A 27,678-nucleotide genomic window follows, 5' to 3' on the forward strand; every position below is an offset into this window, starting at 1 on the left:
TCTTCCCCAATTTTAAACCCCCACAAAATTCACAAAGGCTGTCTGAATACTTGAACACTACTGGAGTACTTAAGATCAGATTCCAACAATCTCAAATATATCTACTTGTTAGATGCACCAAATCCAAGAATCTGTAAGTATCTATTGACTGAGAGAAGAAAAGGGGTTGAAGATGGAGGTGGAACTGGAGCCTAGAGTGAAGGCTTTGGGCTATAAAGTAAAGGGTATGTCCAGAGAGTCCCCATCTCAAAAGGGTATTCACGTTCTTGATAATGACCTTCGTACTCACTGGTCTACTGCTACTAATACTAAGGAGTGGATTCTTCTTGAACTCGATGTAAGTTTTTGTCTGTCTTTTTCTTCACTCATGCCTAAATCTTATTGTATGTGTGTGGATGTGTAGCTGATTAGGTGGAATTTTGCACATGGGTGTGTTCAATTTTGTATATTTGGTGGTTTGAGTTATGGGTTTTTGTTAAGGATTTGAATATGTGTGTTCTTGGTGTTTGTTGTAACCTTAGCTGAATAAAGATTGAATTTTTATAGTTGGCTTCAGTTTGGATGTCAGAAATGTTTAATTTAAGTTAATTTAGTTGGTAATTAGGTTTTTTATTTTGCAAAAGGAGGTTTTGTGGGAAGAAGAATTGGGAATAGTTGTTGGGATTTTTATCTACTAGGTAATGTTGGAGTCTGAATCATTTGTTGACATCGGATGATTTTCTGTTGATGGAGAAGGTTTGGTGTTATGCTGTTATTATTTGTTGTTTAGAATACTTTAGATACACGGTAATGAACTTTTAATATGGAAATTCTTGTATGATATTGTTAGGCCTGGAGTTGGTATTTCATTCTGTTTGGAAAATTACTAGATAAATTAAACCTTTTTGGGGCCTTATAATACCTTTTTTATTCCGTGTCTTAAAAACTGTTGAATTAAAAGAATATTTATGTTGAAGTTGTATCAGGTATAGCTATATGCTAGAGTGACAAATTATAGGTATTTGTGTACCTATCATGAGCTATTATGGCATTACCTGGGTATTATCAGACAGAGAGTGAAAGCAATCACTTGGGTCTTGTTGTTAGGTTTCGAATACTCAAGTGTCAAATTTTTTGTTGCAGAATATGATGCAACCTAGTCTTGTTGTTCGAGAGTCAAATTGAACATTACATTTAGGACATGTATATGTTTAAATTTTACACAAAGATAACTGCAGCCCATGGAAGTCCACTATGCATTATCATTTGAAACATAATATAATAGATTGTGTTGCAGCAAGTCATAAGGTAGAGACATACAGCTTAAGTGAAAGTAAATATAGATGGTTAGGAAATTTATTCCTTTGAGACTCTAAACATTTATAGTGGTTAAAATATCTAGCTGAGATGATCTATATTGTGCTAAGGAGTCGAGATCATAAAACTTGCTTGGGTGGTGCAAAACTGCAAATGCAGCTTTATTCTGTTTTTGAAGTATTTATTATCTTATAATCGTAATTGGTACATCAATGGTAAATGTAAATAAATTATACCAATAAATTCAGATACCACATTTCTTTTCTTTGATTCACATATAGAGTCACTCCTGTTTACTAAGTTTAACATGGTTCCAAGTCAAGACCTGCCTAAATAGGTATGGATGTATATTTAATATTAATATACATTATAGCAATAAGAAGCTATTTTTTTTAAATGTTATACTCTTTTAAAAAAATCTGAAGATTTTGTTTTCATATATTTGCTAAGAACATTTTATTTTTGTTTATTTTCATTATTGATTTGGTGACTAGAAATTGATTTGTGTAATATGTAGATGATGTAATGATAAAATTATCTCAGTTCTCTTTTCTGGATTAGTTGCCTCTTCTGAATGGTGGTTAAATTGCAGGAACCTTGTTTATTATCACATATAAGGATCTACAATAAGTCTGTTTTGGAATGGGAAATCTCAGTTGGCTTGCGTTATAAGGTTGAACTCTATCACAATCTTACCGCATGCAATTCTAGTGATTCTAGTTTACAGTAAAGTTCTATAATGAGTCATTTTTATTTACAATGTATGCAATTCTAGTGATTCTATTTTACAGTAAAGTTTTATAATGAGTCATTATTATTTGCAATTCTAATATTAGATTTTACATATGCATTTACTTCGTATTCCTAGGATACACAGCATTTACTGATTGTATGAACGATAGTAGTGACTATATGGATGCAACAGATAAGTGTTAGTTTCTAAAAAGGACCTTAATTGGTAATGAATAAAGATGGGCAAAAATAGTCATTATTTCTTTTAAATTTTGTTGTGAGCTTAAGCACACAACAAATTTAGGTACAACCGGATAATCGACATATGTGATCTTCCAAGGAGAGATTGTGTACGGATTTTGGAACCTAAATGCCTACTCGTCAAATCAGTTCAATACACATATGTGTGTGTGTGTATTTATATGTTTATGCTATTAAAGACTCACTGGTATAAATAATACTTGATCTAACTATCTAACATGGAACATGTTAGAAAAAATGGTGGTCAATTGCTACAAGAAAACTTTCGACCATATACTATGTCTATGTGTGATTACTAGTAATGGGTATACAGTTTTCCTTATATTTTGGATAGTTATTTGATTTTTTGCAAAAGATATATGTTTTGTAATAAACTGATATTGAATAACTTGACGTGAAAGAAGTGGATGAGCGGGCTTTGTTGATATTTAGCCTTGCAGGCTTGAAACACCAAAAGATTACCATTAAATTTTTTGCTTATATAAGAAAGTTGCTGTGTAGCATTAACAGTTGCTACTTCATCGTTGCTTACGCTTTTGGTAGCTGAATGTTACATTATTGGTCTATCAGTTCTCTGTTTTTTGTTTGACTTCATCATCTTCAACAGCCGGAGGCATTTGTTAAAGTCCGTCCACGTTGTGAAGCTCCTCGTCGTGACATGATGTATCCAATGAACTATACTCCTTGTCGCTATGTGAGAATTTCCTGTCTCAGAGGGAATCCTATAGCTATATTCTTCATTCAGGTTCGCTCTTAGTGTCTTTCTGCATTATATGTATATATAAAGAAACCATATCCGTTTGATAATATCATATGTGCGATGTATATCATTACCTGAGAAGAGTGCCAAAATAGTCTTTTTTTAGTCTGTTGAAGCTCATTTACTTGGTGCTAATTTTTACTGACAAGAAAGTTGAAAATTGGCTAGTCCATGATATCGACAAAGTGACCAGGATGAAGAAAGCTGAGTAGGAAAGCCTTAACTGTTCTCTTCATTCTTTTCAGCACTAGGTCAAATACATTTTTGTGTTATTACTAATTTAGCAATAAAGGGAACTTGTATATTGGAAGTATAGGAAATGAGTAGGATTTGTTTGGGGTGGGCCAGAATCTTCGACGGGAGAAGCTTGTGCCCCCTTTCTTTCCCCCTTAACTGACATATTTCAAAAAGGGGTCGGTCAAGAATGCTTAAAAATTAAAGTGAAGAGATCAGATAATATGGATTGTTGCATATCATTTTTTGATGAATTAATTTCAACTATTACTTAATGTTTAATCCCTCGTTACATGCAGTTGATTGGCGTTCCAGTTACTGGTCTTGAACCCGAGTTTCAGCCAGTTGTTTCTTACCTATTACCTCATATAATATCGCACAAACAAGATGCTCATGATATGCATTTACAGGTGAACTATAATATAACAAGTCCTGTACACATATATGTATATAATCTATATACACTTGTTATATAATTTCTGTATGTATGCATTTATGTATGTCTTTTATTCTCGCATAAGTTTCTGCACCTTTGCCTTTTTGTGGCCTTTTACACTGTAGTTACTACAAGACATGACAAATCGGTTGACAATGTTCATTCCACAACTTGAGGTTCATTCCCTTAACTCTAAGTCATATTCAAGAGATTCTTTGGCAGTCATTTTCTATTTTCGTTTTGATCCTTCTATTTATCTGTTTTATTTTTGTAATCTTTGTTTCCAGGCTGAGCTTAACAGCTTTTCAGATGCTCCAGAGTCCAACATACGTTTTCTTGCTATGCTTGCTGGTCCACTTTATCCTATTCTTTACATTGTAAATGAGAGGTTCGTAAAAGGATTTACTATTCATATATGTCTCTGCAATTGATTGAAGATAGTGCATACTTGTCAAGGCGTAAAGACGAACCAAGATGATAGCAAACTGCCTGGACGCCTAGGCGGTAAGGTGCCCTCCTAGGTGTCCATTAGGTGTTCTGCTATATATAGGCATATATATTAGATATTATATAGATATATTTTAATTGGTTTCAAAAATAATTACATCCATGTTTGTAAAGATTATTTTATTTGATTGAAGCAAATCAATCATTAACGTTTGTTTATTTTTAAGACTTTTGTTATGAGTTTGATGGTTAAATAGTACAAGTTCATAAATTTAACCACTTGGGCGAAAATTTGCAAAGTCAAATCATATATTAAAAAAAATAATCATAAAATCATAATTATACATTTGAATGCCTAACTCGGCTAGTGTCTGCCTAGGTGTCGCTTAACTCGCTCAGGTGCTGCCTAATTCGCCGAACTTATGAATATTAAGGGGCTTCAGACGAGTTATGCGAAGCCTAATTCGCCTAACCTTTTACAATCAAGGCGTTTCAGATGCCTTCTCATTTTTTCTGCCTTTCTGCCTAGGCGATAAGTAGGAGACGTCTTTAACAACTCGAGTGTAAAGTTCTAGGGACAGTCTATAATAATAGAATAACACACTAGTTTTAGACAATGCATTCTAGAACTGTAAGCTGGCCTTAGTTGAGATGTTCTTTTCATAACATAGCTGTACACCAGTTTCTTATCAACTTGGAAACAAAATGCAACAGAGCATTAGAGTTCCCTACTTTCATGCATATTGATGTCTTGGAGAACTTCCACTTTTTAAGTCCTCACTCCGTAGTCCTAAGGCATTTGTCATAGTTTGTGTGCCTCCTCCCTTCTTCGAGCTATCACATGAGTAGGCCTGTCGATGGATTGGATATCGACCCAATTTGGACTGATGTAAATGGACATGGATCGAAATGAAAAATATCCGATCCGAATAATAAATGGATTGGATATGGATTTAGGTCGATCCGATTGGTTTATCCACGGCACAATTTGTTTGATTATATATATAAGAAATATAATATATTATATATAATAGGGTCGCGTTCAAGAGAGAACCATAACTTATTATAGTATATTTTATATTAATTAATATATATAATATATATCTTTTGCTCCATTTGAACTTGTGATTATAAGTTTCTGTTGTTGAACAATCAATGTAGTTTGGATGCGACTTTTGAAATATTACTTACTTTTTGCCCATTACAATACTAGACTCTGGTTTCTCAAGTGTTACTAATTTTCGTTAAAATGGTTAATTATATATATTACCTTTTTTTTCTCTTATTATTTAAATATATTATTTAATTCTTTCATGTATATTTCATTTTTTTTTAAAATATGTGTTTTTATTTAAGTTATTTTTTTTAAAAGTAGAATAGGTTTTTAAATAATTAGCCCGTTAAGATAGATACAGATAAGTAGAATCGCAGATGTTTGGATTAATGAATTTCTATTTGACTTGCCAATATAAGTGTTTATTGGTCCGTTAAAATTGATTTGAAATAAACATGCCCAAGAGAATCAGAAATGTTAAAATCATGGAAGAACCAAGGAACGCGGGGTGCAGCTAGACCCGGCAAATTTTCACACGACACGAATACACGACACGAAAACGACACGAAAATTTAGTGTTTGTGTTTGCATTTTGAGTACACGACACGAAAAGGTACACGACACGAAGTACACGACTGAGATGTCGTGTCGGTTTTGTGTTTACCCTTCGGGTACACGACACGACACGAGGTACACGAAATAAATATAATTTAATAGTTAAATATTAATATTTAATTATAAATATGTATATTTATAATAAATATATGTATATTTTATTTTAAAATAATACATAGTTTATAATATTGTAAGTGTAAATGATTTAAATATATATATTTCATACTATTTTGTAATTTTTTTGCCTAGAAATCTAATATTTACATTAATTTATATATTTATTTATATTTATATTTAAATTCGATTTTACACGAAACACGACACGAGAACGACATGAAAACGGAGGTACACGACACGAAAATACACGAACGCTAAACGGGTCGGTTTTGTGTTTGGCCTTTGAGTACACGACACGAAAAGGTACACGACACGAAAGTACACGATCTGCACGAATTGCCAGGTCTAGGTGCAGCCATGTATGGTGATCCAGATCGTTCGTTCCTGATCTTGGAACAAACGCGACTGGGAACGTTTGGGGTTGCGACCCAATAACCGGAAGTGACGACCCACAAGAACACACTTGATTCTTGTTCTGGACAATAGATCTATGTCTCTGTCATATGATAATCTGCTTTAGTTATAATTAAAAAAGCCATTAAAAATGTTATGAAGTATCCGAGGTGTGATCCGCTCCGATTCGAATTGAACGGATAAAAGTGAATAGAATCGGTCAGTCGGATATGGATTTAGGCTGATCATACCATTGACAGGCCTATACACCAAAGGTAAAACTTTTGTCTTACACAGCTACCTTATACAAAGTGCAGATAATCAACCATTAAACCCCCTTTAAGAAGTTTAGAGGATAATATAAAAAGGTTGTTACAGGGGATAAACATTCATGGAAAGCTTAGAACACAAGCATAATTCCCCTTCTGGGTTTATTTACCAGACTTTACCTTATTTGGCAGAACTTTACCTTATTTAGCTGCAAAAACATTCAGGTTCCGACCGTGGCCCTTATTCATGTTAAATATTAAAGTTAGATGAAATCTTGCATCAGCTGTCAGTAGGCTAACATCCTATCACGCTAGAAGACCCTAAATGCAGCAGGTTTAAGTGAGTAAACTAGTAAAGTCATTATAGATGGTTAAAACAGTGATTTGGAACTTGGCCTCCAGTTATAATTTTTGAAAGTGGCCCAGACTGGCATAGGTCTACGAAATCCCCATACCCAATGCATTTATATTTGCTATAAAGCAACCATAATTATGATGGCATTGGCGACTCGTCAATGCCTAAGCCTTTTCTGCCTGAGAACTTAAAGTTCAGCCGACAATTTATATTTTCAGTTCACATAGTTTTGTTAACATATAACATTTTAGCTTGTCTCGTTTTAGATTAAGCTTGTTTATTCTACAAGATTGTATTTAGTAGTGCTTGCCTTGACTTGATGTATAAACTCTTCACAAGTCTTTGTCCTTTTTTCGGCAATCAGGTTATTAATTGTTTTCTTCCTCAAAGTACTTCCTAAGTTTACTCTAATCTGATTGATCATTGCTGGCATGACATAACGTTCCTATTTAGTCAAAAATTGGTTTGCTTCTTGAGTCACAGTCTCAGCTATAATAATTGTAAGACATGATCCGGACTTCCGACAAGTTTTCAGATGCTGAAGTCTAATTTTAGAGCGTATGCTACTATAGAAAAATCTAAAATTAGAGTATTTGCTATTATGAACTATTTACAAAGACATTGAGGTCAAGAGACTCAATACAGTTCAGATAAAAGGATAGTGAGGCAGCTGCTTTTTCCTATCACTTGTACCTTCTGTCGTTCCTTCTTTTCATCATATGTATCTTAAAGCAACTACATACTAAAATAAAAAATATATTTCTGTATATCATCATTTTGATTCCACAATAAAAAAATTGTTTATTATAAAACTATTATATATTGCAGAGAGACTGCTAGATTAGCAGGTAGTAGCACCGAGTCTGAAGCTTCTAAGAGCGGTCAGTCATCCTCAGCTTTACTAGTTTCCTCTAATTTCGAGGTAGCTCATACTCCTTATCGTCTTGTATCTTCATGCATACTTCTTATGATGGTTTCATATTTATATTAAAATTTAATTTAATTTTCTTAGTGTCATTAAAGAGAGCATCGAAAGTATCACATAGAGTTATGTTATATATTACTTAGAGTTTTATAATTGTAATGTTAATTAAGCTTTTGCGAGTAGTCACAAATTTTCTTCTGGATGATCAGCCAAGAAGATCTCGCACTGCGTCACCTACACTGTTACCAACATCCAGCTCTATAGTTTTTCGTCCAGATGCATTAGTTTTGTTGCTAAGGAAGGCTTACAGGGATCCTAATCTTGGAACAGTTTGCAGAATGGTACTGTTGTTGTCTATATATATATATACCTTGAGAACATCATACTAAGCTAAAAAGCGTAATGACAGATAAATGAGAGAAATATCCCCCCCCCCCCCACCAAAATGCTAATACTGATTTTTACTTTTTCTCAGGCAGCTAGAATACTGCTAAAGTTAGTTGAGCCCCAGTCAAAACAGAAAGCATCTATTGCCTCTGATACTACAGCCTCTATATCTGATGAGTCTTTAATAAATGATCAATCTGATCCTGTTTCTTTAGTTGATTATTCAAGTTTATTTGGTGAAGAATTCCAGATTTTAGGAGATCAGTGGGACTCTAGCTATCTTACTTTCTTGGATAATAGGGCCATTGAAGGAGTTTTACATGTTCTTTATGCTTGTGCGTCCCAGGTGGGCCATTAAACTGATAACTGTTCTCTGGAACCAAACTATGTTATGATGTCTTTATTTCTTGGTTAGTTTTGTTCAAGATTGTCTTTTTTAATCTTATCTATGTTACAGACTCTGTTATGCAGCAAGCTGGCAAATGGCACTTCTGACTTTTGGGCGGCACTGCCACTTGTACAAGCTTTACTTCCAGGTTACGTGTCCAAGATTTCATTCTTCATTACCTTTTATAAAAGTCAATAGACAAACTAGATAAAACATACTCAGTGAAAGAAAGACAATGGTTCTTGTTCCTGCATAACACGAGGAATTATATTTGGGAGGGGGTAGGGTCCCTGATAGCCCCTCCCCAAATATCATATTGGCTAAAAAAGTATCTGAATAGGTCTTTTTCTCCGAGATGAGAACTTGTGAGAATACTCTCAACCAAAAGTCCTCAGACACCTGGAGTCGTCGATAGTTTCACTCATCCACTCATGCAGGAGCTGAACTTCTATTTTTACTTTTAATTGTTTCACAAACCAAAATAAAGAGCTCTCTAATTTTCACTAGCTCTTTAATTCTCTGAGTTGCATATATAGAAGCATTTGACGGTTTCTCTTGTTGTGTTGTAGCACTTCGTCCTAATGTCAGTAGTCCTGATCAGGTTGATGATAATTTTACTCAATGGAAACAGCCATATGTGCTTTATGCCCTGTCACAGGTTGTCCGTCATTTGCAGTTCAAGTTTGAGTAATTTCTATTATTTATGAGAACAGTTTGTCTAAGTTTTGTTGTATTTCAGATTGTGGCAATATCATCATCAGCATCATTTCATCCATTACTTCGTGGATGTGCAGGTTACTTGTCATCGTTTTCTCCATCACATGTTGGTCACACTATCTTCCCTATCTACATATTTTCTAAAGCATTAAGTACTTGCTTGATCTATAAAGAAAATCTGCTGATTGACTGGAATTTTATTATATTCCTAGCATGGTAATTTCTATAAATCATTGATTTTTTAAATTAGATAATAGCTGCCAAAGAAGGATAGAATTCGGATTCAGATCCGGAGAAAAACACCTATTTAGAAACTGACCTGTATCCTCATCCTACATCTTAACCAGCTATATCCTCATCCTGAGAAGATAATCAAAAGCTTTTCAGCTTGATATCATCTATGATAAATGGTGCTGAAATGCCTGTAGTCCCTCTCAGTTTGCAATTAATCAACTGGTTTGCATACACAGAAGCACCTGGTCAATATATTGTTTATGTATTCGCTCTACAGCTATCAGTGTCAATGGTCGACCATAGTCCCTTTTGCATTCCTACCATTTTCTGATTTTTCTGACCTTATTATTGCCCTACTAGTTATAAAATTGCTCCATAGTTTGTACTTGGCCACCGAATCGCACCATGATAGTTAATTGGCACATATCTTTTGCAAGAAAAATATAAAAAAAATTCATGTAATCTTTATTGAACCAGTCAGACAACATTTTACTTTCCACACTTGACTGAAATTGTATCATGACATGATTAGTCTGGATGATTGTCAGATTGTCACATATAAAATAAGGTTCATTAGTAATAAAACTTGTATGTCTCTCCTTGAAATTAGAATAAATCACATTTAAGTAATATCACCTTCTTCACAGGCTAGGGCTGCAAGCGTCCTCATTGATTTGTGCTCTGGTGTGCTCGCACCATGGTTAGGCCAAGTGGCTGCAAAGGTTAGCAATACATTGTGTACTATCTTTAAGTACATTTTCTTTTCTTCTCTATACATGCTTCCTAATTTTGTGCCTACTCTGATACAGGTAGACCTGACTGTGGAGCTTTTGGAGGATCTTTTGGGTGTAATCCAAGTAAGTTACAATATTAGTTAACTTTTCAATGCCTTGATATTATGCTTCACTGTAATGGGAATGTTGATATAACTTAATATATAAATTGAATATGAATATGAGTTTTATGTGAACTTTATCTGGTGAGTACCAACTATATGTATTTTGGCATGACTTGGTGATATTCTACCTGCCAAATTATAGTGTCAACAAAAGAACAACTTGAAGTGTGCCATTGCTGGATACATAGATTTTAAAATCAAATCTGATGATTTAATGCCTTTAAAGTTATATACTGCCCACTTTTAGCTCATTTTTGAGCAAGGAGCAAATCTTATAAATGTAATTATGTCATAAGCTACTCTTGCCTTCTTGTTCTTTTCTATCTTCTACTTGGTGTCCCCGGCTGTGCCATTGACAACCATGACATTTACTTCGTGTGTGGCCTGGCATGGACTACCACCACAAACCTTATTATACTACGAATGTACATGGTGGTTCATTATTTTACTTAAGTTTTCTTCCCTGTCTATGTCGAGGGAAATCCGAATGGAGATTACTAATTTTAATTTAATGAAATCAGGGTTTCGTTTAGGTCCCTTGCTCCCTTCTGAAAATCCTAAATGAATTGGAAAGTTTTGTTTATTCAACTTGTCCTTGCTCTGTGCGCCAAACTTTGGGGAAGTTAAAATGTCTGATGAGCAGGTGTCCAAGGAATAAAGTTGATTGTAACAAAGTATAATATATAGTTACAATGGATAAGTATATATAAAGGACTATTTTAAATTGAAGGAATAGAATAAAAAAGGATTTGTTACATCTAATAAAATATGGAGTATTAAAATAAAAGAGGATTTGTTACATCTAATAAAATATGGTAGTAGGTGGTCAATAGTGGAAAGTAAGATCTATACGTATAAGTTTATGTGGCTTCCAAGTATAAGGTTTTTATATAAACAATTGTAATCTACAATTGAGAGATTATGCATATAATGACTTGATATATATTGGATAAATATGATTTTTCCTTGTGTCTCTGCGCATTCCTTGCGGGTATAGGTTTTATTCTAGTTTTAACCTTTTTTCTAACCTTGTTATACATCACATTCCTCCCTGAGAATGGACTTATACTTGTTCTAACCTTTTCCCTAACCTTAGTTAGTTGTACTAGTAAACTTTCTGGTACTTTCAATTTACCTATTTTCTTTCTGCCCAAATTCCAGTCTCACCTAATTGTCAAAGTCCAAATTTGACACTTCACCAAGGCAAAAGCACGATCTGCAGCAAGAAGCATCGTTGCATATTCTAAAATCTATGCATCTTGTTATGTAGATCCTGTAGTACGATTTTTGGATTTGATGGACTACCTTATGATATAAAATGTGTGCTTAAACCATATTATTGACATGGTGGATGACCATACACTATTCGATACATACGAAGAATTGAAGATATTTGGTGATCAATTATATGACTTGTATGAGAAATCCAAGATGCATCAAAGTAATGATCTATGTGCCAAGACTCTTGAAGCCCATTTGAATGTACGAGTTGAATTTGATGATGAAGAGCTTGTTTCTCCTTAAATTAATGTTTTAAATCATCCTATGCGCAAAGAAGTACAAATTGCTAATGTGAGATTGCACAAACAAATGTGAATAATTAAAGGTCTCTTCTTGAAAATGTCAAAGAAAGTTCTAATACAGTCCCCATCGACCTTATTATTCATAAATGGTTATTCAAAGTCAAATTTGCAAATGATGCGTCTCAATGGCTTCAAAAAATTCATGTCAAACTAGTGTCGAGTCCAGTTCAAGGTTTATGGATTCAAGTCATGGTTTTCCGAAGAAGAGGTATGTGATCCGGAGTAAGAAACTAGATTAGTAGTTATTTGGCATTTTTATCTAGGAACAAAATTAATTGTAATTCCTAATATTTGATAAGAATATTATTAGGAGTTCTTTAGATCATGGTACTAGAATAAAACAAGGACTTGTTTTCTAAAATTAATTATAGTAGTAGATTTATAGTGAAAAGTAGATGTGGATAAGGAATAGTTTTTTCTTTTCATTTCATTTGGAATTTACTTGGCCCAAAATAAGTAGAATTACTACATAAACAATTGTAATCTTTATTATTCCATAGATGGTAATATTAAGAATTAAAAGTTATTGGATGAATTTGAGTGTATATTTCTGTTACTACCAATTCTCATCGTAGATAAGTTTTATCCTTGTTTTAGAGTGTGTTTGCGAAAACTTTAAGTCAGTGGCTTTAAGTGATTTCTGACTTCAAGATAAAAAAATATGTTTGTGTAATAAGTGAGAAAAACAGCTTAAAGTCATAAGTTAGTAGGATGTACTTTTTTAAACATATTTTATTTTTTTAATTGTGAATGAAAAAGTTTATATAATCATTCAAATGGACAATCAATTTAATATATTTGTTCATTACTTTTTTAATAACTCAGAAGTTACCCATAAGTAGAATTACCCAAGCAAATACCAACCTAAAATTTTCACTTCCAACTGATCACATGAAGTCACTTTTAAGTCATAAGTAATTACTTTAAGCTCACCCAGACGGGCAGTTAATTTTTTTTCTTAACCATATCCAACATCAAGAAAAAACAGATCAATCGACATATTCACATATAATAATATAAACATATAGTCGTTATCAAGATTCAAGATGTAATAAAGTTACAAAATGGGGAGGCCAAACTGAGAAACAAAGAACTGAATAGAAGGGAAGGATCGGACATCAGACACACTTCTTCTACCTGGCTCATCCAAGGTGAATTGAGTGATGCTCAATCTTGTGGAATTGACATCAACAGATATGATTTCTGGATTCCGTAAGGCATATTCACATATAATAATATAGAAGGTGAATGTTTACGTGCTCAACGCGGTTCCTCTCTAATGCCTTAAAATGCTAAATCTTTCTGCATTATCTCCTAAGTGAAGGTGTTGACTTTACTACATTTTAAATATAATTGAAATTGCAATTTTGTTTACTTCTTTGATTTTGTTTTCATTTAGGATGCTCGTCATTCATTGACCCGTGCTCGTGCTGCCCTAAAATACATTATACTGGCTCTGTCTGGGCACATGGATGATATTATGGGAAGATATAAGGTATTACATCCTGTACTTGATCCCTTGTATCCAATACTTATAAGTTATTTGCCATCAAGTCTTGAACCTCTACAGAGTGTTCTAATAGATTATAATTTGCAGGCTGTCCTTGTTTTTTTGAAAATTTCTTGTCACATACCATTTATTAGTGGTGCCTAGTTATAAACTAGTTTATAGATGTCTGTTTGGTTGACAATAAGAATTGAGATAGATGTTGTGTGCATACATTATGTCAATGCCGGATAAAAGCAAGTGTCGTTTCTTACATAATTAGTGTTATAAATTCATGCCAGGATATTTTGCTCGTGATAATATTTTTTTATGTGGAGCTACTTTATGGGGAGAAATTCCGTAGTTTCTTAAACTAATGAACCATATCAACTCATGTGTCATTTATAATTGACCGTGTGCCATATGATAAATATTTTCTGTAAAAGGAACACCTTTTTTTCATTTTGCGCTGCGATTTCACCGTTTATTAGCACACCTGTTTTTTAATTTCCAGCACTCGTTTGTCTTGGTTATTTCAGGAGGTTAAGCATCGGATTCTCTTCCTTTTTGAGATGTTGGAACCTTATCTTGATCCAGCTATAAGCCCTCTGAAGAGTTCAATAGCGTTCGGTAATGTAGCTCCAGTATTTCTTGAGAAACAGGAAAACTCTTGCGCAATCGCACTCAATGTTATTCGCACAGGAGTAAAAAAGTTTTCTGTTCTTCCTTCTCTGGAATCTGAATGGAGGCGTGAATCAGTTGCTCCTAGGTTGTGTATATTGCATTATAATTCTGTGTCAATTCATTTTATCTGATTTTCTAGGCATAACTAATTGAAACAAAAGTATTATGTACGATTAACAGATTTGTAGATCCTTATATAGATTTGTGGGATGCTGGTTTTCTTTCTTAGCCTGGTAGTGCACCACCTGACTAGAATACATAAGCACAAGCAGGATCTTAAGATTAAATTTTATGTTGTAAACTGATACAATTATGACCATTATAGAAGCCTTGTGCTGAGCGCTTAAAGGAAACATTTCTCTCCTAGACGCCGACTCCCCATTAAGTGTTTCTTGGTGTAGATTTACAGCATTTGAATACTTTGCCAGTGGGACTGACAACTAAAATATGTAAAGATTCCGAGTTTGTTCTGCCCATCTTGATTTACATTCACCATTATAAATTCCTATCCCTTCTTTATTAATTCAATTCTTACATGCGTGAGAAATCGGAAAGTAGGTATCTTCAGCATAGTCTGAATATAAGTTGATATAACTGATATCGTTGTATTTCTTGCAGCGTTCTTCTATCTATATTGGATCCACACATGCAGTTACCTTCTGATATCAATCTTTGCAAGTTCAATGTTAATGAGAATTCAGAAGCACAAGTCTCTACTGGACCACCTCTTTCTTCAGTTCATTACCAAATTGGAGTTTCTACAAAGCATAATAGCCAGGTTGATACTGATTTAAAAGCAGATGTTTCTGATGCTACAAAGACGGATGTTAGTGAGGATGTAAGTCTTGTTTTTGCCCCTCCGGAACTTAGGAGCATGGCCTTGAGTACTGTCTGTATCAGCCCTGAAAAGATCTCAGATATAAGTTGTTGCCTCGTCGACACCAAGGACAAAAATGCAATTGAGAGAAATGTAAAGAATCAGTTTCAAAATAATATAGGAGTGGATGATAGTTATGCTATTAGGTGTACTGATTTGAATGCAGATTATCTTCAGCTTGTGACCTATCATGACTCTGAGTTGTGGGCTACTGAGTTTAGGCGTTTGGCTTTGGATTTGAATTCTCAAAACGAGAATAGACCTGAGAGTCATCTGGCTGCAATTGATTCTTTACTTTTAGCAGCAGAATGTTATGTGAATCCTTTCTTTTTGAATTCTTTTAAACAATCTGATATTAGCAAGATTAGTAAAACATATGATTTAGCAGATCTTAAAAGGGTTCTGGAAGAGAGCCACAGTAAACTGGATACTGTATCTCATCTAGAAAGAAGAAGGGACACTGTTGTTCTACAAATTTTACTTGAGGCCGCACAATTAGACAGGAAGTATAAGCTGATATCGTTAGATGGGGAACATACTTCATCTGGCACTGAAGGAAATGAAGAAGTCATTAATTTGTCACAACATGATACTTATTATGTGGATGCCATCACCTTAGTTCGGCAGAATCAAGAATTGTTGTTCAACTTTCTTATAAAGCGGTTACTTGCAGATAAAAATTCCATGCATGAAGTGCTCATGCAGAGTCTTGTATTCTTGTTGCATTCGGCAACTAAGCTGTATTGTACACCTGAAAATGTCATTGATATCATAATAGAATCTGCTGAGTTCTTGAATGGGCTGCTGATGTCTTTTTATTGTCAATTTAAAGAAGGAAATCTTAAGTTGGATCCTGTCAAAGTGCATGAAGTACAACGTCGTTGGCTGCTACTTCAAAGACTGGTGGCTGCTTCAAGTGGTAATGAAGGTCTGAATAAGCCCATGGGTTTCACCAATTCCCTTCGCTTTATGAACTTGATTCCTCCGTCTGCCTGGATACAGAAAATACCTACAATCTCCTCGTCTTCCTTTCCTCTGGTTCGCTTCCTTGGTTGGATGGCGGTATCACGTAATGCCAAAGTCTATCAGAAGGAGAAGCTATTTCTTGCTTCAGATCTGTCACAGCTGATGTATTTATTATCTATTTTTTCAGATGAACTTGCAGTATTGGAAAGTAGTGCCAATCAACAAAATCAGGAAGTGAGTATTAATGAACTTAAACATCTTCCTCCTGACAAAGATATCAAACTTCCTAATCAAAAGGCTGTGGATCAATCTTTTCGAGCTATCTACCCTGAAATCAGTTATTTCTTTCCTGATATGAAAAAAGATTTTGAATCCTTTGGACAGATCATATTGGAGGCAGTTGGTTTGCAGTTGAGATCTTTGTCTTCAAGTGTTGTTCCAGATCTATTGTGTTGGTTTTCAGATCTATGTTCATGGCCATTTATCCAGAAGAGAGATGACAGCAGGTTATCATCTACCGAAATTTCTGTTCAATATAAAGGCTTTATGGGGAAAAACGCAAAAGCTGTCATCCTATACATACTCGAGTCCATTGTAGTGGAGCACATGGAAGCAATGGTTCCTGAAGTGCCTAGGGTTGTTCAAGTACTTGTATCATTGTGTCAGGCCTCATACTGTGATGTATCATTTCTCGAGGCTGTATTGCTCTTGTTGAATCCAGTAATTGCATATTCTTTGCATAAGGTGTCTGATGAAGAGAAACTCTTGGTCGATGAACCCTGTCTTAATTTTGAATCTTTATGCTTCGATGAGCTTTTTCATAATATTAGACCCAATAGTGAGAAACAGGATGAGATGCCAAAAAAAAGTAACTACAGCAGATCGCTAACAATTTTTATACTGGCTTCTGTTTTCCCGGAATTAACATTTAAACGTAAAAGGGAACTTTTACAGTCCCTTGGCTTCTGGGCTGCATTTACAGACTGTGAGCCGACAATGGCATTTCATGACTACATGTGCGCCTTTCAGAGGATAATGGAAAGGCTTAAAAGTTTGCTTTCTGAAACTTTACGAGTATGGGGTGTTCTTCCGCTTAGGGTGCCACTGCATTCTGATACAGCCGTTTTTGCACCTTGTGATGATACTTTTGAATCACAATCATGGTTTCTAAACGATGTTTGTAACAACAATAGTCTAACTGCAGCAGATGTAAAATCGGACTGCACCATTGAAGACGCCGGTTCAATGAATCGAAGGGTTTGTCATTTATCGGTTGAAGAAGCTATTTGCTTTTCTGAAGAAGTGGAGAGTCTCATCTCTAAGCTGAATCCAACTATTGAGGTCTGTTCAAAACTCCACCCTCAGATGGCCAGGAAGTTGACACTCACTTCAGCCCAATGTTTAATGTACTCAAGATGCTCAACCTTAGTCGCAAAATTCATTTCTTCTTCCATTGGTGTCGAGAAACAGAATATCCTTCCAGCTGACTTGGCTGCTGATTTTCCAGCTCATTGGAGGACAGGTCTTGAAGGTTTAGCTGAAACGGTTCATGTCCTTTTAGAATCCCATTGCTGGGTTGTTGCATCAATAGTGCTTGATTGCATTCTTGGGCTCCCGATGTGTTTTTCTTTGGATAATGTGATTGCCTCCATATGTTCTGCAATAAAGACATTTTCATGTAGTGCACCTAAAGTATCATGGAGGTTGCAGTGTGATAAGTGGTTATCTTCCTTGCTTGCAAGAGGCATTCACGATGATCATGGAACTGATCACTCAATTATTGATCTTCTCTTGTCCATGATTGGTCACCCGGAGCCAGAACAGCGTTTTCTTGCACTTAATCATTTGGGGAAGCTTGTAGGCCGAGATGTTGATGGTGATACAGAAATCTTGGCTTTTACTGCTTGCAGCAAATTGAATCAGCCTGAGCTAGTTGCTTCTAGTTGTCATTCAATATCAGCTGCTCTTGTTTCTAGTACATGGGATCAGGTAGTTGTAGTAGCATCATCTGACATGTCATTACCATTAAGAATTCGGGCCATAGCACTTCTTATAAGTTACGTTCCATTTGCTGAGCGGCATCAGTTGCAATCCCTTCTGACTGCAGTTGACACTGTTCTTTATGGTTTAACAAATCTTGCTCAGCCAACGTGTGAGGGTCCACTGATACAACTTTCATTGGCACTCGTTGCTAGTGTCTGCCTCTATTCTCCAGTTGAAGATATTTCTTTAATTCCTCAAGCTATTTGGCAAAATATTGAGATTATAGGAAAGCTAGAAACTGGTATGATCAATTTTTCTCAGCAAATAATAGATTCAATATAACATGCATATTGTGCACCAATATATGTAATGTATAATGTACCTATACTCAGTTTCTGTGTTGTGAATTCTCTATAGAAAAGAGATCAGGTGATCTTGAGAGAATGGCATGCCAGGCGTTGCTTGGTCTAAGAAATGAAGAAGATGGTTCAAAAGAGGTAATTAGTTTCATAAAACTTATTCTGGTTGCACTCTTGCCAGGAGAAGTATTATCTTTGACCTGGTAGACTTTCATTATAAAAAATTGCGGTGATATTGAAAGTTTTGCTTGTTATATCTTGATCTTGCATGTTTACTCAATGATTCTTGTTGACTGTAGACTCTAGAGAAATTATTTTCTTCAAGTTTTCACAAGCATATGGACCCAGATTTCGAAAGTACGCGTGGAACAATTCTCCAGGTATATTTCTAACTTATGTGCATTAGGACTTTCATAAATATTCGTCTTCTTGGATTGCTATTTTAAGAAAGAAAACTATCTTCTTTCCAGTCAGTGTGGGTGTTCATATAGTTATATCATTGTGCTAGCAATTTCAGAATTAAAATCATATAGATTGTCCTGTATATAATAATATCAGAATCGCCTAAAATGGTTTGTAACTGACACTTTGAATGACAATAATATCAGAACCTACAAAGACTTGAGTTCTAGAATATCTTTAACATTTATTACTCCGTCATGTTGTTGATCAGGATTTTCGCCAAAATTTAGTCACTGTACCGTAATCATAATAACTCACATGCATATATGTTATTCTTCCATCCGACCTTTCACATTTAAGTTCTATCAACAGTTCCCTATTAGCGGATTCAAGAGTTCTCATTCTTTTTGCTCATTTTGGAGTGCAACGACATATGCCGTTCATAAGTTTTAGTTGGCCTGTGCAAGGCGTCATGTCCAAGTTTCATGCATATATTTTTGTCACAGGTCCTTTCCAATTTAACTTCTGTCAAGTCATATCTGGAGTTTTTCTCAAAGAAAACTGATCAAAAGGTTATGGTGAGACTTAAAAACATAGTTCATGGGATTCCCTATTCCTGTTATATATTTACAAGTGAGTCACTCTAATGGTTTATAGGAAATGGAGGAGGCGGAACTCGAGATGGACCTTATCCTAAATGAACAAGGGATGTCAGAATCATTTAAAGAACTCAAAGATTTTCCGGATCTCCCTTTTCTTTCAAGTATATATTTTTCTCTAATTATAACATTACCAATTTATGAAACATATCTTGATGTTTGTTAAACCGTTTGTTATTGTTAGCTAATAGGTATAATTCCACTTTGTTGTGCAGCTAATGCGAAGGATGATAACCGCATTCAGCAAATCAGAGATAGGATACGCTCCCTGTATGCATATCTTTAATACTTTACTAACTAATTACAGTTAAACAGCATGGCAGAAGTTAACACTGGAAATATCATCTTTTTTGAGAAATATATCTAAAGACTGGACGGGCTATGTTTAAGTCACTCATGTCCAATTATAGTTATCATATATGTTCTGTTGCCAAGTATTTTTATGAACATTATCACGCTGTGAACACTATAACATCTTACAAAGTTACAATGGCAACGGTGCTCATGCGGTATCACACTCGTCAACGCTGTTTAAGAGAGAAATTGGTGTAAAGTCACAGGAGAGAAACATATATCATTACACAATTGTCTTCCTTCAAGAATTTGAAATTGGCTGCTAATGTGGTATCACTGCTGCATCCAAATATTTTTAGTATTGTAAAGTGGATGGAAACATTTGTCAGTATATACAAGTTAAGCTTCGTATAAAATAAAGGCTGAGTAGTGCAATTTACCATTTTTTGGTTATATATGTGTGAACTTGGACCATTTGGAGTAATTCCTAAATTCTCTTGTTTACTAACACTTAAATTAGTTTAAAAAAACAGAGGTGGATTCACTTAATACATCTAAACTGTTGGTCCTGTCTCTATAAAGAAGCAAATATATACAAATCTACAACATGTTAGTAAAATTTTACACAACAGTTGTATTAGTACAGTACTTATTTTATCATGCTATTAAAAATACATAGTACAGGTGTATTAAACAAATCAATATGTAGAACCCTGTAAAATGAAATAGAAACTTCATTCTTGTCATGGTTTATTAGTACAGTAATATGCTTTATTAGCTGAAAAATTGTATTGTACCCTTGACATTATCGTCTGACCTAGTCCTATCTAGGAGGTCCCCAGAATCAATCATGATCGGACACTTTGGTAAAATATTTTTCTTACTTTTTTGAATTAATTGTTTTGAAATAGTGTTTCTGAATGCTGGTATGTGATGTTTACTGATATAAATTTGGCAACTTTTTTATTCCTCCTATTCTCCAGATCTCTGTTGTACTTGAACTAATTTCTATTATAAATGTTTGTATTTCAATTTAAACAGTGAAAAGTTAAAACTCAAAGAAGATATTATAGCCCGTAGACAAAAAAAGTTACTTGTAAGACGTACCCGCCAAAAATATTTGGAAGAGGCGGCTTCACGCGAGGCAGAACTTATTCAACGACTAGATAGGTTCTCAATCCTATCTTTTTGTATCTAATGGCTTAATTATGTAATTGCTGCTTGTTCTGAAGCAAGCATTTTCAATTAAGAAATGAACTGCCTTACCTTTGCTAGTGAGAGGACGGCTGAAGCTGAAAGAGAGATCGAGAGACAACAGCTGCTGGAACTTGAGCGTGCAAAAACCAGAGAGCTTCGGCACAACCTTGACATGGAAAGAGAAAAGCAGACACAGGCAAGAAAAAATAAACTCGTTCTTTCAAATTGTTAGACTCTTTTGCATGTGATATATTAATAATAGTTATCTGTGGTATACCAACTAACTAGATATCCTTCCCTTTGTTTTCCTTCATTTTTTTATTTTTTGTGTTGTTTCAAGAAAAAGTGTGATTCAGCAAAGAAAAACTATGGGTATTAGAAGAGGTTAATATGCTTCTTTATAACATGATTTTAAATTTGCAATAAAGATTGTCATCCGAACTTCTGTTAAGAATCATCAAGATGTGCATTTGCTTAAATAGTTTGAATCAATGTCTATATGAGCAATAAAATCTCGTCGTACCTCATGTGCCTTGTTATCATTTAGTGTATTTCCAGTGAAGTACAACTATATACAGCAAGTTGAAACTGCTACTAGATTTATAATAATTCAAAACTTGATGAAATATAACAGGAACAATTTAAGATATAGATCCCATGCTTTTTACGCAAATTTGAAAATTTTAATAAAATGAAAAAAGTTGAGAGGATAGCTAATTAGTTGGGTTCTAACTTTCTCATGTGTGAGCTATGGGATTTTTTTAAAACCTATCCAGGCGACCTCTTTCAGTCCTAGCGGATCAGTGAAATTCGCACTCAGAACTGTCAGTTACTAAGACACCCACGCAATTGTAGCTAACTTGCACCTACGTATATTAAACCCCTTAGAATAGTACAATAGAAATCCTTATGTCAGCAGCTATACACCTATACTGCATTTACCATTATTCAAGTTATTTTTTTATACATTTTTTAAATATATGTTACTGTAAGGCTGATAATTGATCCAAACTATCTGATGTCTCGGCTTATATCCGGCTCGAAAATATGATACATGTCTCATATCTGTTTTGTAAATTATCGAAATTTGGCGGAAAATTTGAACCTGGATAAAATATGATCCCGGATATGAGCACTCATGTACCCGCTCAGATTAGGTCACATATTTTATTATATAAATGATCCTACCTGAATACCCAGATATGATCCATGGTTCGTATTTGAATCAAACTCATATATAGATATATTTTTAACCCATTAAATTTGTAAGTAAATTGTCATTTTTTTTGTAAGTCCTTCATTTATTTCATAAACTAGACCTCATAGTTCCCATGTTGAATTTAGCTCTTATCAACTCACATTGTTTATTTTTAGAAAATATTTCATGTATTGTTCTAGTGCTCACAACCCTAAAGAACCATTCAAGGCATTAAAATTAGAAGCAATACAATCTGCAGGGGCGGAAGGAGTGTAGAGTTTGGAGGGTCAGTTGCCCCTGCTTACTTGCAATTATCTTTTAACATGTCCTTTGTTTTATGAGATTTCAGGGTCTTGCTCCTCTGTAAAAAATAGTATTAATAATATATGCGACACACGTGCTAGCTAGTCCTAGATTCTAATTAGATAAAACAAACTGAGGCATATAATTGGGAAAAGATATAATTCAATTATTATGATGAAGTTTCAAGGCTCAACCTAGGGATGGCGAAGCAAGTCAAATGTTAGAGATTTATAGCATTATTTCAAGACGTCTTCTTGTATAACTCAATCGCCCCGTCTACTAATAAGACACACACACACTTTAGTGTTAGAGACTTATTGAACTTATTTCAAAACACTTCTTCTCGTATAATTCTATTGCCTCGTCTTCTAAATAGCATATATATGTTCTCTGTTAGAGACTTAGTTCAGTTTATTATGTATTAAGTTATCTTTATGATTTTTTAGACAATTTTTCCTATTTACATTCTGCCCCTCCTTTCATCAAATCCTCCTTCCGCCACTGACAATCTGGATAAAGAGTTGTCAGAAATGTGTGACATGTTGGAACAGGTATTGTTAGGATATTCGTTTAGATAACCTGATGATTATTTTGTTGCAGAGAGAACTTCAAAGGGAGCTAGAGCAAGCCGAAGCTGGAATTCGCTCATCAAGGCGAGAATTTTCTTCTTCTAACAGGTATTTAACATCATTCTTTAATATGACAAATCTTATACTTTATAGTAGAATTCCATGTTAATAAATCAAGTGGTTGATGCATAATTTATTCTTCCATTTCATGTTTTTCCGTAAGGATCTGTGGGGATTAAAAAGTAAAAGTAAAAGCTTTTATTAGTATAATGGTAATTGTTACACCTGATCTTCTTAAATTTTGTTTTGCTGAGTAACAGATTTTACCATAGAAAGCATATCTTTCTTATTTAAATGTTGAGGAAAATCGTTGTTCTGTATGAATATATAATTGGTAGATAAATAGTGAAATTAAGTACAGTAATATTTATCTGGTGATGGTTGTGCCTCATATGCTTGAAACGTTTGGTATAGTCATCTGACTTTTGAAGGAGCCCCATTTGTACTTGTAGAAACAGCACATGTAATTAGTTTTTCAAGTATTTTCAATCGTTTATGTTCTATTACACGCAGGCAACCTCGAGAAAGGTTTCGTGAGAGAGAAAATGGAAGACCAGTCAATGAAGGCAACCTCAGAACTAGTACTGCCAGTATGCAACCTGACTCGATGATGCCAACAGTTGTTTTATCGGGGTCCCGCCAGTTTTCAGGCCAACTTCCTACCATTCTTCAATCACGAGACCGCCAAGATGAAGGTGGTGGCAGTAGTTATGAAGAAAATTTCGATGGAAGTCGAGACTCGGGTGATACAGGAAGCATTGGGGACCCGGAGCTAGTATCAGCCCTTGAAGGCCAGGCTGGTGGATCTGGTTCTTCCCAGAGGCATGGTCCTAGAGGAAGCAAGTCTAGGCAGATCATGGAACGGAGAGATCGGGATGGTCGTCGGGAAGGGAAATGGGAGAGAAAACATTAGCAAAGTAATGGTTTAGGGATTTAGTTCAAAGGGTAAATGAAGGGGGTGCATATGTTTAGATGCATGTTGTAAACTTGTCTTTCTTTTATTACAGGGAGGGGGTTATTTTGTAAAAAAGCTTATATGCTTAGAAATAGACAATCTTTTGTAGCTGTATATTTGTAGCATGAGATTGAAAAGTATTGTTTCAACTTTACAATTTCGGCAGTCTTTAATCATGCCTATAAATATTTTTATAATAATAATTTGATCATCACAATTTTATTATGTATTATACTTTTTTTTAAAAAAAATTGTCTCAACCAAATTGAAAGAAGTTTGCAAATTTGTACACTGTTTTATTTTTAAATACTGATTTGCACTCATAGGTAATCGAAATATTTTAGGGTAATCTATAATAATATCCATGTTTTGAAACTTATTTTCAAAAATATGGTTGCTAAAATATGGTTGCTGCAACTGAGCTTGCAACATGATTTTTGGTTTATCGGCGTTGCAAATGAGTTGCAACGAACGTTTATATTTTTTTTTCAAAACCTGATCTATATCGATTTTTTAGCCTAGATTATGTAGTATGTAAGGTTTGAAATCCAAACTCATATAAACATATTACTTAAACGCTACATCGTGTAATGTTTTATTATCATAAATGCTAAATGCTAAATGATGCAGTGTTTTATTATGATATTTAAAGTGATGTCCCTAGAGTATGATATTTAGAACATTTCGACCACAAATTATGGGATTTAAGATATTTCCTCTTTTCAGACAAAGTCAAAGAGTCACCTTTTCTTTTTGCATATTTTTTATGTTCTCAACTTTCTAAATTTACGAAGTCATATATATTTTTTGAGTTCTCAACTTTCGAAGTCATATATTTTTTGTGCATATATATTTATATAAATTATTTTAAATTTTCTTACATCATTCCTCAGAAATATTTTCAAAATAGAATACATAATTTTTGAGGGGTCACAGGGGGTAAAGTAGCTGTTAGAAACTAATATACACACTGTTATCCCTCAAACAGTTAAAGTTAACTGCAGATTTGGACGGAATAGTGACTAGGGGTTACAACTTGCACGAGAATGTTAAGTGTAGGGTGCATATTACCACGTTCCAAAGTTCAGGTACTAAACTGCAAGGTTGAGCACGATTGGATAGCCCAAGTAGTGGGTTTATCCTCTGTTGTCCCGGAGACCAGGTTCGACTCTGGCTCATCCGAATAGTGAAGCATATAAGCTTTTATTGTCAAAAAAGAAAAGCAAGGTTGGATGGCTTTGAAAATCGACATAGAATCAAATTGAGTGGGTATTCTTGGAAGCAGTTTTGCAGAAAATGGGTTTTAGCAATCAGATGATTCCGATATTCATGGCTAAACTACCAGATTGATGGCAGTTCGCACTGCTACACTCATATGTTTTTCGCAGACGATTGTTATATTTTCCGTAGAGTAGCATGGAGAATGCAAATCAAATTTTGACTACGTTAGAAGTGTTCGAGAAAGCCTCTGGTCAGCAAATTAACATAGACAAATCATCTGTTTTATTTTGCCGTAATGCAAGTCCACAGTTAAAGCAGGAGTTGTGTCAGCACTTGAGGTTCAAATAAGCGAGTGTTAAACTGTTAATAGGTCACTTCGGCGTTATCTGTCCTTAACCAGTGACGAGCCGTTCAAGATAAAACCTTCAACAGTTTTCTGGGTTTTATGACTCAAGAAGACAGTCTAAGAAGAAAAAGAGTTTCTCCTGATTGTGCTGAAGTAATAGGTATACGTGAAGCATTAAGCTGGGTTAAGAAGAAAAATCAGAAAAGAGTGATTGTCAAAACCGACTACTTGTAGATTGTACAACTGCTTTGTGTTTGGAGATTGGAGGTCAGATGTTTGGGCTAGAATCAGAGGTTTAGGGGAGATATAGTGTTTGATAGTTAGAGCATCTCCAACCGTATAATATCCTTAGCTAAAAAGTGAGTTGGCATGTCAAATATAAAAAATTTAGCCAACCTGTTAAAAAAATACCACTTCAACCACATCCATCTGTTGTCTACAATTTTAGCCAACCTCTTATGGATGACTATATTTGTCAATCCGCTACAGGTATGTAAGAAATCTATAGGAAGATTACACATCATTTATTACTATATTGAACTGATATATTCTATTTTAACAATCTAAAATATTAATAACATACTAATTTTAAATTATAGCCAATCAATATAGCCAATACCATTGAAGCACAATGTCTTACAGGTTCGACAAATTTTACATAATGTTTTACAGGTCCAATTTAGCCAACGATTATAGTCAACCCCATTGGAGATGCTCTTAGCGGATTAAAACGGAAGTTTAAGTTCAAAAAGCTAATTTTCAAAAAGTTGCTTATCAAACATTTATATATTTACCAAACAATTTTACAAGAAATCATTAATTCAATCCGCTAGTCAAAACATCTATTTCAATCTGTTAGTAAAAACATCCGATTCCAATCAGTTAACAGCTAACCGTTAACCGCTAATACCTGAACTGGACCATTATTTAATCGATAAAGCTCACACTTGCAATAAAGTACATTTTCCTTGCCCATATATAAATATATAAAATGTCAAGCTAGGGTTCGTTAGTGTTTCACACAAACTATAAAACTAGTTACTCAAATTATACAACTAATAGAAATGTTTTAACAACACTATTATTTCAATTTAAGAACAAAAATAATTTATGTAAATACAGGATATTTATAAATATATTACAAAATTAATCAATATATATACAGAAAAACGTGAACAAATCATAAATATTGAGGACACACTATGATTTGTTCTCTTTTCTTCTTCTTTTTTTTTTTTTTGACAAAATGACTTTTATATGATGTAATGAAATTTAATATCTCCTTGAACTTCTTTCGTGTAAAATGTTTAACATAGAAGAATGCAGAGATGTTCTTAGAAATTTAGAAAATAAAATCTAAATGGTCGAGAAAAGAACACCCCTGTATCCCCTAAAAGATATGGAAGGTGAAAATATAATTGAACTCTACCCAGAGAACTCTTCTTATGATGTTGTCTTCCACCGAAAAAATTTTAACCAAGAGAGAAGATAACATTGCAATTATGAAAAAATATCATAATGAATTTCATTATACTAAATAAATTCTATTGCCTTTCAAAAAAAATAAATAAATTCTATTATCTCGAATTTCAATTAGAAATTATCATTAATAACATATTAAACATATGTATATATCTAATTAAAGAAAAATTCTTTGATTAGATAATATAATTTCGTAATGAAACGAATAAAATTTTTAATTACAAGCAAATTAAGGAGCTAAAACATATTAATTAACTCAAAATAGTCTATTATTAGGGCACCATGTAAGGGAATATATTGTCTGTCAAGATAAAAAATGACCTTTCATGACTCCCAAAAAATTAAAAGATTCAGGACACAATAATAAAAACTATATTAATTTCGATTGGACAATATTCACAATTGTAAATTTAATTTAGAAGGAATCCTAATAATTCATAAGAATTCATGATATAAAATACATATAAATCCCTGTGAATGTCGATTGTACAATAATCATGCTTCGAACGTGAATTAAAAAGTTCACACGGAACGGA

The 27,678-nt window shown here is 34.2% G+C and overlaps 1 protein-coding gene across 4 annotated transcripts; it reads left to right on the forward strand.

Annotated features, from left to right (window-relative positions):
* Nucleotides 1-24,310, forward strand: LOC108202430 (uncharacterized). Of its 4 annotated transcripts, none has more exons than XM_017370803.2 (26): nt 1-337; nt 1,889-1,969; nt 2,897-3,034; nt 3,583-3,693; nt 3,845-3,895; nt 4,007-4,107; nt 7,798-7,891; nt 8,104-8,235; nt 8,370-8,627; nt 8,739-8,817; nt 9,239-9,327; nt 9,409-9,492; nt 10,268-10,342; nt 10,430-10,477; nt 13,501-13,596; nt 14,127-14,356; nt 14,890-18,398; nt 18,515-18,594; nt 18,756-18,836; nt 19,365-19,436; nt 19,516-19,621; nt 19,733-19,787; nt 20,853-20,981; nt 21,087-21,204; nt 23,110-23,186; nt 23,652-24,310. In XM_017370803.2, the coding sequence occupies exons 1-26, from the start codon at nt 173-175 to the stop codon at nt 24,049-24,051; spliced, it is 6,459 nt and encodes a 2,152-aa protein (XP_017226292.1). In that variant the 5' UTR covers nt 1-172; the 3' UTR covers nt 24,052-24,310. The 4 variants fall into 4 exon arrangements, with proteins under 4 accessions (XP_017226292.1, XP_017226293.1, XP_017226295.1 ...); XM_017370804.2 differs by having other exon boundaries at nt 19,365-19,430; XM_017370806.2 differs by lacking the exons at nt 1-337; nt 1,889-1,969; nt 2,897-3,034; ... (3 more) ...; nt 7,798-7,891; nt 8,104-8,235 and having other exon boundaries at nt 8,452-8,627; nt 9,409-9,463.
* The last annotated feature ends 3,368 nt before the right edge of the window (nt 24,311-27,678 follow it).

This window comes from Daucus carota, chromosome 9 (genome assembly GCF_001625215.2).
Source record: "Daucus carota subsp. sativus chromosome 9, DH1 v3.0, whole genome shotgun sequence".
NCBI classification, from domain to species: domain Eukaryota; kingdom Viridiplantae; phylum Streptophyta; class Magnoliopsida; order Apiales; family Apiaceae; genus Daucus; species Daucus carota.

Bases quoted from the DNA above. Each gene is read 5' to 3' on its own strand.
- LOC108202430 (XM_017370803.2), top strand. From the start codon at position 173: ATGGAGGTGGAACTGGAGCCTAGAGTGAAGGCTTTGGGCTATAAAGTA. The intron at 9,493-10,267 runs GTTGGTCACACT...CCTTCTTCACAG, and splicing joins CATCGTTTTCTCCATCACAT to GCTAGGGCTGCAAGCGTCCT. The intron at 18,595-18,755 runs GTAATTAGTTTC...TGTTGACTGTAG, and splicing joins AAGAAGATGGTTCAAAAGAG to ACTCTAGAGAAATTATTTTC.